The 17,235-nt window shown below is 48.9% G+C and overlaps 1 protein-coding gene across 1 annotated transcript in view; it reads left to right on the top strand.

The window, feature by feature from the left end:
• MRPS6 (mitochondrial ribosomal protein S6) overlaps positions 1–2,659 on the top strand; it is a 70,585-nt gene extending 67,926 nt beyond the window's left edge. The window contains exon 3 of the mRNA XM_055417334.2: positions 2,079–2,659. Coding sequence (XP_055273309.2) covers positions 2,079–2,268 — 190 coding nt within the window. The 3' untranslated portion in view covers positions 2,269–2,659. The remainder of the gene's footprint in view (positions 1–2,078) is intronic.
• The last annotated feature ends 14,576 nt before the right edge of the window (positions 2,660–17,235 follow it).

Genomic DNA, 17,235 nt, shown 5'->3' with positions numbered 1-17,235 from the left:
TTTTTGGTTTTACTTTGTATTTAATTTGCTCTTCTTTTTCCATTTTCTCAAGGTGGAAGCTGAAATCATTAATTTGAGATCTTTAATCTTTTCTTACCTAGATGTTTAGTGCTGTAAATTTATTGCTAAGCACTACTTTAGTGGCATTCTCCAAATTTTTATGTGGTGTTTTATTTTCATTCATTCAAAGTACTTTGTAATTTTCCTTTTGATTTCTTCTTTGACCCATAGGTTGTTTAGATGCATGTTTAGTTTCCAAGTATTTGGGGGGATTTTTCTCAAGATCTTCTGTGACTCAAGTCCCTTTGGATTTACTGAGACTCATTTTAGGCCCAGAATGCGGTTGTCCTTGGTAAATGTTCATGCTCCCTGAGAACGAGTGTGTGTACGGTCTTGCTGCTGTTGGTGGCGGGCTCGTTGGTCGCGGGCGGTGCTCGTGTCTTCTGTGTCCTTGCTGGCTTTCTCTGTGCTGGATCTGTCAGTCACTGAGCGGCGTGTTAGAGGTCTCCAGCTCTAATTGTGGGTTTGTCTCTCTTCTTCGTTTCTGTTAGTTTTTACTTACCGTATGTTGAAACTGTTATTCTACATACACACGTAGGATTGTTGTGTCTTCTTGGTGCACCCGTCTTTCTGTATTGTCTCCTTTTTCCCCTGATAATTTTTTGTTATTGTTCAGAGGTCTCCTTGGTCTGATATTACTGTAGCCACTTGAACTTTCTTTTGATTAGTGTTTTGCCTGATATAAGTATTTCTGTCCTTTAACTTTTTATTATTTTTACTTGATTGACTTTCCCACTAGGCTTGTGAATGGTCACATGTGAGGTTAGGAAGTTTTCTTACGAGTTTTGAACACTGAGTTTGTGTGGAATTACACAGAATGCCATAGTTTATCTAACAACTTTCTTCCTTGCTGAGTTTGTTCATTTTCAGTTTGGTCTTTCCTGCTTTCTGTGAGAATTCCACCCTTCAGGCTAACACATCATGGTGAGATATTTACTGTGGATCTGATGTGTGTTCACCTGTGTTCAGGGTGCTGGGGTGTAGTGACAAAGTCCTCCTTCCTAGGGCCATTCTGTTTTAGTGCAGTGAGGCCGACTGTAAACAGACACACTGTCAGTGGTGCCTGCGGGAGGAACAGAACCACAGAGTTAAGAAAGGCGGGGAGAGCGACTGAGTCTGGGCGGGTGGGGCAGCAGGCCTCTGACAAGGTGGCTGTTGGACTGAGATGCGATGAAAGTGAGGGATGGGCCGTGTGGGCCTGGGCGAAGAGCATTTCTAGCAGAGGCACAGCGCCTGCAGAGGCCGCGTAGAGGAACACGCCTGGGAGGAGAGTGCAGCCAGAAGCAAGCAAGTGATGTCAGAGGCCATCTCAGCCAGCGGGAACACTGAAGAACCCTGAAATACTGCCCTGAAAACTGTCCCTTTAACAGCACTGTGGTCCAAAATAAACAGCACAAGGGAGGCTTAAATTCTTAGAACTGTGCGGTGGGGTGGGCAGGGGCAGAGACGCTTCTTCCTTTGTTTCAGCGTACAGACAGGCACTGATAAAGTTACTGATCTTTTAAGAGCAGTGAGCTGAAAGAGTTGCTTCTCTGTGTTAGTCTGGTCTGCTAGATGATTGTTCAGTTCCTTTCTCTCACCACAAGATTCAAGTTAGTTTCTTTTTGTTCCTTGTCAGTTCTTGAAGGTACCGAATGGCCTTAGATGAGTCCTAGGCCTCTCTTAATCATTCTCCTTGTTTGTGAATATGGCTCATGTTTCCTACTATATCTCATAGGTGCATCAAGTCACTTGTAAAATTCTTTGGAAAATTAAGACTTGTAGATGTTTTCACAAAATGTGTCAACTCATGGTTTGGAAAATTCAGTAGAGTGAATGGGAAAGGGAGGTCAGGCATACTGCTGCACTTGTGTTTAACTGGTCCGCTGGCAGTTTCTGTTGTGACAAAGATGGGTATTTGTGTTTGTGGGTAGTTGATGTCTTTATGTGGGGAGAAGTAAAATGAAAACATTGACCAAGATAGTGAAATAGCTGTATTTAAGAATGCAGCCCGTTCACACACTTTTATTTTATTGCAGGTACTTCTTGGTGGACTTTTATGCACCAACAACAACTGTTGAAAGCATAATGGAGCACTTGTCTCGAGACATTGATGTGATTAGACCAAATGTTGTAAAACACCCTCTGACCCAGGAAGTGAAAGAATGTGAAGGGATTGTCCCAGTGCCACTTGAAGAAAAGCTGTATTCCACCAAGAAGAGGAAGTGAGAAGGCGCACCACACTTTAGCTTTCTGTTTAATTCTCTCACTTTTGAGGACCACGGATAGATAATTTACAGGCTTGATCTTTATATACAAGGGTACTGTTGGCGCTGTTGGATTTTCCCGAGGTACGTTTAGCTCTTGGTCCTCTTTGCTGTGAGAACTGGGGGCTGACTTCCTTAGGCCCACTTGGTAATCTTTGGCACCAGCACATCCTCCTTGCTTTCACTTCATGAGTATAATTTGTCAGTGAGGACTTCCTGCCCAACAGCAACACTAACCCCAGTTGGAAGAGCAAAGCTTATAAAAATTACTTTGGATTGCGTGCACATTATTCAGACTGTATATACCCATGCAAAATAAAATTTTAAGACCACTGTATTTTATGTGTCACTTTCGATCCGAGTGAAAGTGTGTGATTTTTTTTAAAGACCCTTGGCCTCTTGGCTCTCCACGGCACTGTGCACCAGCTGAGACCTCACACAACTCCAGTCCGCCCAGACTGCTGGCAGTGTTGGGAGGAGCCCAGGTTCAAGCCTGAGAGAAGCTGGGGCACGGGTGGGGTGCCTCTGCTCCTTGATCCCTGGACAGTGCCTGCTCCTCCTTGCAGTGGGTGCTGCTCTTGGTAAAGGGGTGCGTGCCGTGTGGCAGTTGGCGGTGGCACTGCTTCCTGTCATTACTCTGCCACCAGCACTGCCCGCTCCCCGCCCCTCAGCCCTGCAGACCTCTTTGGGGAAGTCGTCACCTCTGAATTCTGCACCCTGTTGCTTTTCCCTGCCACCCTGATGACCTGGAAGCTGATTGCTGTTGAGTTGAAGGTGCCTGAAGTGCTAGCTGGTGCCAGTGCCTGTGGCTGGTGGCACGCTGAACTCTTAATTCTGGGGCACTTATTGGAAGATGCGTCTTTTTTGTCGTTGTTGTTATTTGATACTCATAGACCTTTTTTTTTCCTTTTTTAACGTCCTGGAAATAAAAACGCAAGGTTGAAGAGTTTTTTATGTTGGCAGAGAAGAAGTTGGGTTTTTGAAATGTTATACTTAGAGACTTAGAAGCAACCAGTCTTTGCTTGAAATTGATTGAATTGAATTAATTTACTTAGCAAATAAAAATGCAGGATGGCCAATTAAATGTGAATTTCAGCTAAATGACAAGTCAGCTTTCACATTAAGTATGCCCCAAATATTACATGGTAATATACTTATACCAAAAACAAAAAAAGATGCATTGTCTATTGTGTCTATTTGACATTCAGATTTACCTGGGCGTCCTATAGATTCTGTGTGGCTAGCTTCAGTAGAGCTCACATAAAGGAATAAACAATACCAAGCCAGAGACAGCAAAGCTGAGAGGCAAGTGAAGTCAGCGTCCAGCATTCTGACTTCTCGGCTGACTACACTGGCAGGGAGGCAAATGACAGACGAGAACGCAGCGGGCGTGCTCTGATTTGCCTCAAGCCCTTCTCTCAACCCAGAAAACCGATCAGGATACCAACTGAGATTTCATGTCTGGTCAGTCCCAGAGAATCTGTTCTCTGAGCCTGAATTTACACCCCAGTCTGAGAATTCTTCACCAGGTTGCTTGTAAGTCCCTGGTGGCTCAGACAGACAGCAAAAAAATTCACTTGCAACGCAGGAGACTGGGGTTCAATCCCTGGGTCAGGAAGGATCCCCTGGTGAAGGAAGTGGCGACTCACTCTCACCTGGAGAATCCCATGGACTGAGGGGCCTGGCCGGCTAGAGTCCCTGGGGTCGCAAAGAGTGGAACATGACTGAGCAGCTCACACTGTGACTTCCTTGGTCTCTGCCCCAGGCCTGGCAGTGGGATGCCTTCTGTGGCAGGTGAGGATGGGTGAATATGGAAGGGTCTCTGTGTCTCCTCCCAGCGGCTGGGGCATTGGAAGAACTCGCCCAGCCTGTCCATCTTCTCAGGGTGTCTGCCCGCAACCCAAACAGCGAAGCTTCTGCACCTAGGTTGTGGGGAGAAGAGTCAGTTACCAAGGTGGGTCTCTGGTTGTACCGATGATACAGTCAGATCCTGTTTGGGGTGGAGAGGGTGGAGACCGGGGCTCTGCCTCTTCTAACTGCGGCGACGCTGAAGCACTGCTGGATGAGCAAACAGGTGCCTGACTCGCCCAGCTCTGAACTCCATGGGGCTGTCTCCCTCCGTGATGCTGCCCTGGATCGTCGGATTCCTCACGTGGCTTTCTCTTAAAAGAGCCCTGCCGGCATCCAACTTCCACTTCCTCCAGAGGCATAAAAAGCTATAAAAAAGTCTTTGAAGAGCAATAGTTCAGTGAAGCGGGTCATTAAGAACTGGACACTGGAAATAAAAGGGATAAGTGGAGATTATCTGGGAAAATGGGCTACTTCCTGTTTCATTAGGAATTTCCTGAATGCGCAGGCGCTGGGCCAGGGCTGGAGGGAGAGCAGACTCTCTACCGAACGGCCTGGGTCTCGATGCACGTTCACTGAGGTGCGAGCCCCCATCTTCCGAGAGTGCGTTTGCTACGTGTGTGCTCCGTGCACTCACAGTCTACCTCATGTAGCCTCTTCAGCTCGGAGGAGCAGTGCCCTTGTTCTCTGGGTGAGGACACAAGACTCCCAAGAGGCTTGACCTCGACCCGCAGCTTCCGAGTGGCCGCTCAGGTCTCGCGCCGGGACCCTGACGCCGTGTGCTCTTACCCCTCTGCTGGCGTGGGGGCTGTCTGTCTCTCTGGTTATAAACAAGGCACCTGGGTGTCTGGGCTGAGCGCAGGCCACGTGCCATGCAGGTGGTAAGCAGCCACCCTCGGGGGCTGGGGGTGGTACTGCCACTTCCTTTTCCTGCCCTTGCCTGTCGCCAAGAAGATGGATGGACGCTGTTGGGCATTCCAGGTCATCGGGTGCGCGGGATCTCGCGGCACAGTTTAGAGAGTGTTCAGAAGGAGGCTGGCTAAGTAGGCCAGCCATGTTGTGTGCCAGTTCCCCTCCTCGGAAGCTCCGGAATGAAGCCACTGCCCCTTCCTCGCTGTCCGCCCCGCCAGGCGCTGATTCACAGCTGGACCCTCGGCGCTGAGGGCGACCCTTGCCCGTTGCAGCCTGTTGGGGATGCCGGCGTTGGAGCAGGGCTCATGTGCAGGTCATCCCCAGGCGGGGGAGTGGGCTTTCTCTTGCTCAGGTGGATGGTGGGCAGAGGCAATATTTGGGTGGCCCGCCCCCTTCAGTGGATGCTGACTTGCGGCATGCTGGGGACGGAGCACTGAACAAGACGTCCTGCGGGCTGATTGTTGGGAAGGCAGAGAACTGGGGGCTGCCGCCAAGGGAGAGGGCAGAGGATGTGGGTGGGAGGGGGCGGGGGGCTGAGACCCGCGGGATGCGGAGCCAGTCACGTGGTGTGGTGGTTCCGGCAGAGGGCGCAGCGCCTGCAGACACCTGGACCTCTGAGCAGAGGGGGTGTGAAGAGGCGTTGGGGACCAGGTTTGGGAGGCTGAGGGGACACCCTCGAGAATAAATGTGAAGGGATAGGAGTCTGCCATCTGAAGTGAACGGCAGAAGCCAAAGAAGCCAGGCCTTGGGGTGAAGCCATAATTCCGGAGCGCTGCCTCTGGGGGCCTCCTTCTCACGCTTGTCACCCTATTTGTGGTTCACTTTGAACAGGATTGAACTTCCAGAAGCACTGTTTTTTTTGTTTGTTTGTTTTCTTTGCACAATGTGGGCTCAGGAAGGTGGAGAAAGAGGGAGGCTGTAGGCCAGAAAGCTAGTCCCAGGTGTGCCCTGGAAGCTGCTTTGCAGAGACATGAGTCAGGGAAGCACTGGGCAAGCATCTGAGCAGGAGACAATCAAGTCCTGTACCCGGAAATGTCCACAAGGAAGAACCACTGAGCCCAAGGGAGCCTATTGCCGAAAGACCAGGTTTGTGTTGATTAAGGTGAAATGCTGATGGTAAGAGGAGTGTTGGAAGCGTGAGCTACTCCAGAAGAGCAGTGATCCATCCATCCTGACACACCTGAGGGACACAACACATAGCTTCAGCAAAAGCTCAGTATGGGCATTATTCCTTTACCCTCCTCAGCACCCTGAGGTGCGTATTATACCCATTTTGCAGATGGGGTACACAAGTGCTAAGATAAGTGACTCCTCCAAGGCGACCCGAAGGCTCAGCAGGTTAAGAATCTGCCTGCAATACAGGAGACACAGGTTCATTACCTGGGTGGGGAAGATACCCTGGAGAAGAAAATAGCAACCCACTCCAATATTCTTGCCTGAAAGATTCCATGGACAGAGGAGCCTGGTGGGCTACAGTCCAAGGGATCAGATAACTGAGCAGCTAAGCGCGTGCACACACACACACCCCGAGGTGATTACTAGAAGAGTTGGGACTGGTCATTTGAACATCCATTTTGGGCACACCACACCCTTCCAGAGGTGGACACTGCCAGTTCCTGCAGCCCAGACCATGCTTTGAATGACCTCTGCCCCAGCCGTTCCCATTCCGCCACCAGACCAGGGCCCCCGGCCTCATCACTGTAGGAGGGGAGAGTGGAGCTGAGACTCCTGGGACCTGTTTTTAATCTCAGGTCTTCGAAGGGAAGTCCTGAGAACATCGGAAGCGAAGTTAGTGTGTACCCTGGAGACCAGGCCTCCTTCTGTCCTGTTTTTTCCAAACTGCTCTGTCATTTCCCACAGACCTTTATTCCTCGGCACATTCCCCGAAGGGTGTCTGTATAGGTGATGCACGTGGTAGGTGCCCTGGGCAGGATACAAAGATGAGTGGGTTGTGACCCTGACCTCGAGGCTCTCAGATCGGGGAAGGGGGAAATTACTCCGCCCTGATAAAGAGAATCACTGAGATGCAAACCGAGTGCTTTACCAACAAAGAACTGGGTTCCTTAGTCCTGGGGGTGGGGTGGGAAGTTTTCCAGCAAAGATGGCCTTTGAGCAGGCATAGGACGTCTTGTGTGGAGCAGGGGTGGTGGAGATGGGAGGTGCCACAAATGTGTTTTGGAAACACCTGGGAGCAGGCAGGCGTGGTGTAACGGCAAGAGAGGTGTGGGGTGCTGGACACCCTGCAGATTCAGGGAGGGTCCGAGCTGCCATCAGCTGGTGGCGAGAGCTTTCGTGGCTGCCAAGGGTCTCTTGAACTGAGGGGGCCACCTCCCAGAGCCAAGAATGAGTCCCGCACATACCCTCACGCAGCGAGCCTTCCTCTGGGCCAGCCCCGTGGTGCCCACACGCTGCTGAGAAGGGAATGATTCAGCCAGTTCCTCACGGAGAAGCACCGAGGGCCGAGGGCTGAAGCCCGGTTTCCGGGCATCCCAGCAGCAGACGGTGGACCTGGGGACAGGCCTGCGAGGTGCCGGTGGCGGCCCGCGTCCAGGTCTGCTTGCGAGACTGTGTGTCGCGGTGGCAAAGACGTGAGCGCAGCAGTGCAGTGAGCGCGGCACTCGGGCTTAGAGACCTGTGTGGGCTGTGTGGCCATGGGCCGCTGCTCCTTTCAGCCTCCGCTGCATGAGCTGCTTTCCAAGAGCCCTTCCAAGTGTGTCCGGCCCCGGCCCAGGCCCCGCTGCCCAGTCTGCTGGGGCTGGGCGTGTTCGGTCAGCGACTTGGAAGCCTGACTGGCGGGGTGCAGAGGTGGGCAGAGTTCCTCGGAAGGCTCTTCTTTGCACACTCTTCGTCTTCAGGTAAGGATGACTGTTGCTCCCATAGCCTGCCAGGGGGTTCGGTGGGGCAGTCGCCCTAATTATAGACAGAACAGGCGTTGTACTTGACCACAGGGAAACAGCCAAGGGAGCCTCCGAGGCCAGCATGGCCACTGGCTGCACTTGAATTGCCAGCATTCTTTTTTGCTCTGAGAACAAAGCTTTAAAGCACGTGACTTAGACCCAAACACAAATGCAAGGCATCCCGTTAGTCCATGGGAGGAAAATGGGGTGACCAGGAAGTCCCTGGGTGGTGGCGAGCTCTGGTTTTCTGAGAGCTGCCCCATGACTACCTAAATCAGCCCCTAAATTTATACTTGTTCAGTCGCTAAGTCATGTCCAACTTTCTGTGACCCCACTGACTGCAGCCCACCAGGCTCCTTTCTCCTTCACTGTCTCCCAGAGTTTGCTCAGATTCACGTCCACCAAGTCAGTGATGCTATCGAACCACCTCATCTGCTGCTGCTCCCGTCTCCTTTTGCCTGCAGCCTTTCCCAGCACCAGAGTCTCTTCCAATGAATCAGCTCTTCGCATCAGGTGGCCAAAGTATTGGAGCTTCAGCATCAGTCCTTCCAATGAATATTCAGGGTTAATTTCCTGTTTATAGTACCAGCAGCAATAGCTTGATAACCTTGTATGCTTCTAGCTCCTCTCGACCCAACAGGGAGATTAGCAAAAGTCGAGCTCCTGAAGCCAGACCAAGTGGCCAGAGTCCTCAAGACCTTTGGGGTGCTGTAAGGAGGCAGAGTTGTCATATGCATATTGCAGTCGAACCCCTTTCTCCAGAACACTTGGGGCTAAGCTTGGCCCTTCTGGGGCAGGAATTGTGATTTCATTTCCTGGAGATTTCTCCCTAAGCTGTGGTTCTATTGTGAGTGGAAAAGACAAGGATGCATTGTCCAGTGGATAATGCCAGAAGTGAGGATTGTATTAATACAAAATGGGTTCTTGAGCTCTCCATGCCAAGTGAGAGACTCCACTGTACCCATAAACTTGTATTGATCTGACTTGGAGGGAGCACTGTGTGTCCCTGTGGATCCCAAAGTGTACGCACCTCTTTGTGGAAGATGAGATTTTGCTTTTTGGATGGAGGGTAACTGCTACTATTAACTTTGCCGACCAAGGTCTGTCTAGTCAAAGCTATGGTTTTTCCAGTAGTCAAGTATGGATGTGAGAGTTGGACCATGAAGAAAGCTGCTGCCGCCACAAAGTCGCTTCAGTCGTGTCCGACTCTGTACGACCCCATAGACGGCAGCCCACCAGGCTCCTCCGTCCTTGGGATTCTCCAGGCAAGAACACTGGAGTGGGTTGCCATTGCTTTCTCTGAAGAAAGCTCAGTGCTGAAGAATTGATACTTCTTGAGCTCTTGTGTTGGAGAAGACTCTTGAGGGTCCCTTGGACTTTAAGGAGATCAAACCAGTCAATCCTGAAGGAAATCAGTCCTGAATATTCATTGAAAGAACTGATGCTGAAGCTGAAGCTCCAATACTTTGGCCACCTGATAGGAAGAACTGACTCCTTGGAAAAGACCCTGTTACTGGGAAAGATTGAGGGCAGGAGGAGAAGGGGACGACAGAGGATGAGATGGCTGGATGGCATCACCAACTCAATGGACATGAGTTTGAGTAAACTCCGGGAGTTGGTGACGGACAGGGAGGCCTGGTGTGCTGCAGTCCATGGGGTCGCAAGGAGTCAGACATGACTGAGCAACTGAAGTGAACTGAGGCCTCTCTTAGTGGGAGTTTGATGTGTGACGCAGGGAACCCAAAGGTGGTGCTCTGTGACAACCTAGAGGAATGGGGTTGGGAGGGAGGTGGGAAGGGGGTTCATTATTCAAAGATTCTGTTTTTATGGATTTAAATTTTGAGTCTCCCAATGTGTCTGTTCCCAGGCAAGGATGAACAGGTGACTTCTTGTTTCAGCTCTTACGCTGTGAGTAAGTGTCTTTTCCTCAGTCAATTTATGTGTTGTGATTCTTGCATTTACCTGCTTTTTGTTGCTGATTAAAATGTCCCCTCCACCCACCATTAATGCAGAAATGCTGTCCAGTGTCCCTGAGCACAAAAAGGCTGGGATGTGCCTTATGGAAAAAATGTATGTGTTAGGTTGGCTTTGTTCAGGCCCAAGTTATGGTGCTGTTGGCTTTGTCCAGTGTTTTTGTTTTTAACTTTTATGGGCATATAGTTGACTTACAATGTTGTGTTAGTTTCAGGTGTACAACAAAGTGAGTCAGTCATACGTATCTGTATATCCACTTTTTTGGGGGGAATTCTTTTTCTATATATGGATCAACAGCATATATTAAGTAAGATGTCATTAAGGGACTTCCTTGTAGCTCAGGCAGTAAAGAATCTACCTGCAATTCAGGAGACCAAGGTTTGATCCCTGGGTCAGGAAGGTCCTCTGGAGAAGGGCATGGCAACCCACTCCAGTATTCTTGCCTGGAGAATCCCATGGACAGAGGAGCCTGGCGGGCTACAGTAAGTGGGGTTGCAAAAAGTCTGATACGACTGAGTGATGAACACTACTCCTACCAAGATGCCATTAAAAAGAAACACACATAAAGCAAGGTTATCTATTGGTGGGTGACACAGCTGTTGTGACTAAAGGCTCACAGGAGGCTAGCCCTGCATTTGCCCCCGGAACAGAGGTTTCCAATTCTCTAAATCAGCATTTGCAGCTACTTTATATGACAGAGATATCATGGACGATGAGAATAGACTGTATTTGATGCGGGTTTGTGCTTTTTCTGCTGAGTACCTCTTCGGTCGTCCAGTAATTTTCCAACTTTTATCTGTAATGAAGATTTTTATTCCTACCCTTGTCCTTATTCTGCACGTGTGGCTCGTCTTTCACTGTCCTGCCTTCCCTTCTCATCACACTTGCATTCTCCTTCACGGGCTCCTATCCGTTAGAGCGTCACACATCTACGTGTGCCAGAGACCTGCTCTTTGAAAGGAACACTTAGAAAAGAACCTTGGCAGAAGGGTTTGGCGATGTGGCCAGCAAGAGCCTGGACACTATCCATTTGTCTCTCAGCCTTAGAAGCAGGCAATTTGGTGGGTTTAGTTAAGGCCATGAAAAGGGATAATTAAATCAGCAGTAGAGCAGCCCCTGCCCTCTTCCTTGGGTTCTATGATATCTCAAGGGTTTTCGTCACACGCTCTGAATCAAATACATTTTAATTACCTTTAACACAACCGCAGAAAGTTGTTCACAAAGCAAGAGCACAAGGAGTTTTAAAGGTGCTGATTTTGTAAAGTAGGCAGTTACAGCCAGTGTTTTGAAAGCTCATTACTCTTGCATTTCTTTGTTTCTTTTTTAAATATTTATTTATTTATGGCTGCACTGGGTCTTTGTGGCTGTGTGCAGGTTTGCTTTACTTGTGGCAAGCGGGGAGCTTGCCTTATCCCTTATCCCTCCTAATCCCTCCAATCTAGCTGTGGTGCACAGGCCTCTCATTGTGGTGGCTTCTCTTATTGTGGAGCATGGGCTCTAGATTGTGAGGGCTTCAGCAGTCGTGGCCCCCTGGTTCTAGATTGTGAGGGCTTCAGCAGTCGCGGCTCCCGGGTTCTAGATTGTGATGGCTTCAGCAGTCGCGGCTCCCGGGTTCTAGATTGTGAGAGCTTCAGCAATCGCGGCTCCCGGGTTCTAGATTGTGATGGCTTCAGCAGTCGCGGCTCCCGGGTTCTAGATCGTGAGGGTTTCAGCAGTCGCAGCTCTTGGGTTCTAGATTGTAAGGGCTTCAGCAGTCGCGGCTCCCGGGCTCTGGAGCGCAGGCTCAGCAGTTGTGGCGCACAGGCTTAGTAGCTCAGAGGCATGTGGGATCTTCCCAGACCAGGGATCAAACCTGTGCCTCCTGCATCAGCAGGGGGATTCTTAACCACTGGACCACCAGAGAAATCCCTTCCATTTATTTCTTTCCAGGTCTAAACATAATAATGTGGAACAAGTTACATAGTCTGGTTCACAAAATGGCTAGGGAATCTCTGTTACTTAACGCTCCCTTATCCCTTTTCATCCCATGATGGTTCTGGGTTGAATCTCCATTGTGGTGAAACATGATGCTCTAATCATGATTGCCCTCACTTTATGGCACCATCCATATGCTACTCGCTTTCTTAAAACTTGTACATGGACTGATACACTAGAAATAATCTACTTTAAAAAAATTCAAACATCCCTAAAAGAACAGAAGATATTATAACAGACTTGAGGTCCTTATCACTCAGATTGAACAGATGTATTTTTGCTGTATTTCTTTCAGGTCTTTTATTTTCAAGAAATAAAATATTAGATATAGTTGAAGTCCTTTTTTTTTTTTTTGTATCTCTTCTCATCTATTCCTTCCTTCCCAAGAAGTAGCCATCATTCTCAAGTCAGTGTGTATCATTTATATACATCTTTTATATATATATATGTATATGTATATATGTATGTACACAGTTGCTCAGTTGCGTCCAACTCTGTGACCCCATGGACTGTAGCCTGCCAGGACTCTCTGTCAGTGGGATTTTCCAGGCAAGAATAGTAGAATGGGTAGAGCTGTTCCTTCTCCAGGGTATCTTCCTGACCCCGGGATTGAACCCTGGTCTCCTGCATTGCAGGCGAAGTCTTTACCCTCTGAGCCACCAGGGAATCCCATATGTACATATATTTTATCATAATTTCATAATACTGCTTTGTGGATTTTGAATGAACCACCTAGATTTTTAATGAACTGACTGGATATGGAAGCTTCAGCAACATGGTTTTTTTCCTTCACCAGTATCATCTTGTGCCCTGTCATGGAGATCTAGTTCATTGATCTCTTAGGTTCTATCAGGTGCCTGTGTGACTGAAGTGAACTGTGGTCACTTGCCTCTTAATGGGCATGTCTAAATTTACAGTGTTTCAAGCAAAGCTGTAGTGAAATTGCTGGCAGGCAAGACTACTCGAGTGGATAGCCGTTTCCTTCTCCAGGGGATCTTCCTGACCCAGGGATGGAACCCAGGTCTCCGGCACTGGAAGGCAGATTCTTTACTGTCTGATCCACCAGAGAAGCCCCATTATGTGCCAGTTCTAAGTATTTTATGAACATTAACTTACTTCATTTTTATCGATCTCTTAACATCCTTCCGCCATGAGGAGAAAACACAGGTACAGAGGAGTTAAGCAACTGTCTTGAGACCACACGTCTTGTGTGCACGATCGGAGTGCCCAGTCCTGATGGCAGCACAGCACTCCCTCTCCTTGAGGGTTTGGCTGAGCATCATCTTCCCCGTGGGCTCTTTCCTGACCACCTTGCTTTGACATGCAGCTCACACCTCTGCTTTTCCCACCTCCTTCCCCTGCTATATGTTTCACCGCTGTGTTTACTTGGCCATCTGATATACATGTTGTTTGGGCTTCCCTCTGGCTCAGATGGTAAAGAATCTGCCTGCCAATGTTGGAGACCGAGGTTCGATCCCTGGGTCAGGAAGATCCCAGAAGAGAATAGCCACTCACTCCAGTATTCTTGCCGGGAGAATCCCATGGACAGAGGATCCTGGTGGGCTACAGTCCATAGGGTCGCAAAGAGTCCTAGCAACTGAGCACACACATACTATCTCTTCCTAGACGGAATGTAAGCTCTGTTGGGGTATGACTTTTATCTGGCTGGTTCATGGAGTGGTGCCTGGAACATTGCGGTTGGATAAACGAAGAGGAATTTTCCAAGAGAACACGGAGATCTAAAGTTAGTGTCCTAGACTTTGAAACCTCCCATCCCGAGATCCAGCTTCGACAGCCCTGTTGCCCATATGTCTCAGGGGAAGAATGGATTGGTTAAAACTGGATAAAGATGAGTCCAGCAAAATAGCTGTTAGATGTAAAATCATGAGCTACCAAGAGTGAGTTGGCAGTAGGTAACAAAAGCCACCAATAAACGCATGGCTTGTGGCCCAGCAGTTCCACTTGCGAGCATTTACTTTGAATCATGCTTGGCACAGAGAGTCACCACATTGTTCTTTGATAAAATCAAAATGTTGACAATCACCTGAATGTTCTACAGTAGGATACTGCTAAATTGTGTATCAACTTATTCATAGTTTAGTTGCTAACTCATGTCTGACTCTTTTTGCGACCCCATGGACTGTAGACCACCAGGCTCCTCTGTCCATGGGATTTTTCAGGCAAGAATACTGGAGTGGGTTGCCGTTTTCTTCTCCAGTGGATCTTCTTGACCCAGGGATTGAACCCGTGTCTCCTGCATCAGTTCAGTTCAGTTGTTCAGCTGTGTATGACTCTTTGCGACCCCATGGACTGCAGCACGCCTGGCTTCCCTGTCCATCACCAACTCCCCAAGCTTACTCGAACTCATGTCCATCCAGTCAGTGATGCCACCCAACCATCTCCTCCTCTGTCTCCTGCATGGGTTTCCTGTATTGCAGGCAGAGTCTTTACCCCTGAGCCACCAGGGAGGCCCTATCAACTTACTATGCCGCCATTAAAAACATATAACAGCATGAGAAAATATTAGTGATATCTCAGTGAAGGAAAAGGAAATGGTGTCTTAGATACAGAAACTTAATATGAAAGTAGAATTGTACCAAGAGAGAGAAACAGCTTTACAAAGATAGTCAAAGATATATGGATGGGTCAGCATTAAAAATCTCAATGGGAGCTCATGGATATAATAGAAACTCAGTGTCTGGTATAATTCTGAGCACAGAAAAGGCATTAGATTGGCACCAATTTGGAAGAATGGCAACCAGCATGGGGGTCATCCATAAAGAAGGACCAGGTAGGCATTTGGCAATCTTGTCTAGGACAACAGCAGTGATCCGCCGGTGCTCGTGTTGGGGCCCTTACATGGCAGCCTAAAACCCACTGTGGGAGCCCCAGTGCCCCAGAGAAGGTCTCTCATATAAACCTTGGTGGACTCAGAAGACAGAGCAAAGGAGAGTTTGGGGTTTGAATAAATATATCAGCCCAGGTCTTCTTGAGTGTTTGCTGGTGTTTTCCCCCCATTTACTGGGCTGGCTTTTCTTCAGGTTAAATAAATCAGTGTTGGTAGATTCATTTTATTTTGACTCCTGATCCAGTCTGAGCTGCTGCTGGATTCCGAGACTAGGAGTCGCTTTTGTTTTGAATTGGGCTGTAGCGATGGTGACCCAACAACCCTAAATGAGTGAGACGGCCCGACCAGGGGGAGAGCGTGGGGCCCCGGCTGCTACTGGATGAAGAGGTGCTTAAGAGTGGCCCAGTCTGGCCTGATTTCGTCTTCAGAAAAGAAATCAGGGTAAAGACCGGACTGTTCGCTGCAAGGACTGATGCTGAAGCTGCAGCTCCGATATTTTGGTCACTGACGCAAAGAGCCGACTCACTGGAAAAGACCCGGAGGCTGGGGAAGACACAGTGAAAGGAGAAGGGGCAGCAGAGGGTGAGGGGTGAGACGGCGCCACTGGCTCGGCGATGGGAGTTTGAGCAGACTCCGGGGGACAGCGGAGCACGGGGGAGCCTGGCGCGCAGGAAGTCCGACAAGAAGGGTGACTCAACAACAGCAACAACAAAGACAGCCGTGCTCGGTACCAGCCACCAGCAGTGTTGCCTCTGAGAAGTGTCATGATGGTGTTTCCAATCTGCTTCCTTCTAACTATGCTGCTGCTGCTGCCGAGTCGCTTCAGTCGTGTCCGACTCTGTGCGACCCCACAGACGGCAGCCCAGCAGGCTCCCCCGTCCCTGGGATTCTCCAGGCAAGAACACTGGAGTGGGTTGCCATTTCCTTCTCCAATGTGTGAAAGTGGAAAGCGAAAGTGAAGTCGCTCAGTCGTGTCCGACCCTTAGCGACCCCACAGACTACAGCCCACCAGACTCCTCCGTCCATGGGACTTTCTAGGCAAGAGTACTGGAGTGGCTTGCCATTGCCTTCTCTGTCTGCTAACTATAATGCTAATTAAAAAACAACAGTGGTTATGTGCTGAAGCGCACAGTAGAAATATTTCCAATAACAGCAAAGAGCAAGCAAAACAGCGGGAGAAACAACCCAAGGGGTCATCACAGCAACTTGCCCGTGTTTTCTGCAAACATGTGATTTAGAGAAAGCTCGTATGTCACAGGGGATAGTAGACCTGGTTTGTGAAGTCATGGTCCCTGGGAGCTTTATTAGGCTCTTCCAGGTCTTAGGAGAGACCCAAGAGGGCTCAGCAAAGCACAGCTAGTAACAGAATTAAGAAGATCATAACAGTTTAGATTACTTAGCATAAAAGAAATTGGGGCTTAAAAAGCTTAAGTGAAGAGGTTCTAGATGAAGCCACTGATCAATTCTAAATTATTTGCACAGAGGGCAGAAGAAGAAATGGCCTGAAATTGGTTGAGAGTTTGAAGACGAGATCCTCGCTAGGGAGGCTGTTGAGAGCCTGGCCTGGGCTGACCTGACTGTGGGCTCGCTCAGTCCCGGGAGAGCTAAATATAGGAAACACCATCCGTCTTTGAAAATCTGGGGGAGACTTTGCAGAAGGTTCCTTGAAGTTCCAATCCTATGATGTCTCGATGAAAATATAAGCTTGCCGAGCCCATTCCTGAACAACCTGCCCTGGAACGTGCAGTGTCTGTGCTCCCTGCCAGGACTGGTCTTGGAGCTGCTGGCCATCTGTGTGATGCCAGCACTGCCAGCATGCCAGTCCCCTGCTGAGCCACGCTGTCGGAAACTCCACCAAGTGACAGCTATTCTTTGGTCATCGAGATGCCCAATGGAGTGTGAGTGATGCACTTAGGATTTTTTTTTTTTCCTTTTCTTACGTTCGAGAAGGAATAAATGTGGAGATTTTGAGATAACTAGTTCAGAATTTCTTTTAGAGGTGGTCAGGAAAAATTACCCAACACTCAGAAATAAGGCAAGAGGGCATGCCCTCCCCATGTCAACTTGGGGCACTGTTGGACAGGCTCACCCACGGCTCACGTGACTCTTGAGGGGAGTTTATCTGTGTCTTCTGTCACCGTTTACTAGCTGAGAACCAGACACAGCAGCGTGATGTGTTGACTTGTCAATTTCTGCCCCTCAGGAATGAAAACCACAGAGGTTAGGGTGTTATTCTTGTTTAGGGCATTCACCAGTTTGGTAGAGTATCTATCAAATGATCCAGCCATCCTTCTGACATTCTGTTTTGTTTTTAAAGGTCAGGAAAGTCCACCAATGACCTTTGCACCATCTTTCCTATCCTACTGATTGGCTCATTTTCACAAGTTAAATAAATCTTGGACACATGTTCCTTTTATATCTTTGTGGGAATCACAGGCTTCGCTTTTTGAAGATGAATACTTTGAGAGGAAAGAGA

This window comes from Moschus berezovskii, chromosome 1 (assembly GCF_049115385.1).
Source record: "Moschus berezovskii isolate FMDL1 chromosome 1, NW_MosBer_1.0, whole genome shotgun sequence".
NCBI classification, from domain to species: Eukaryota; Metazoa; Chordata; class Mammalia; order Artiodactyla; family Moschidae; genus Moschus; species Moschus berezovskii.
The sequence above is the reverse complement of the archived record's forward strand: the minus strand, read 5'-3'. Positions and strand labels throughout refer to the sequence as shown.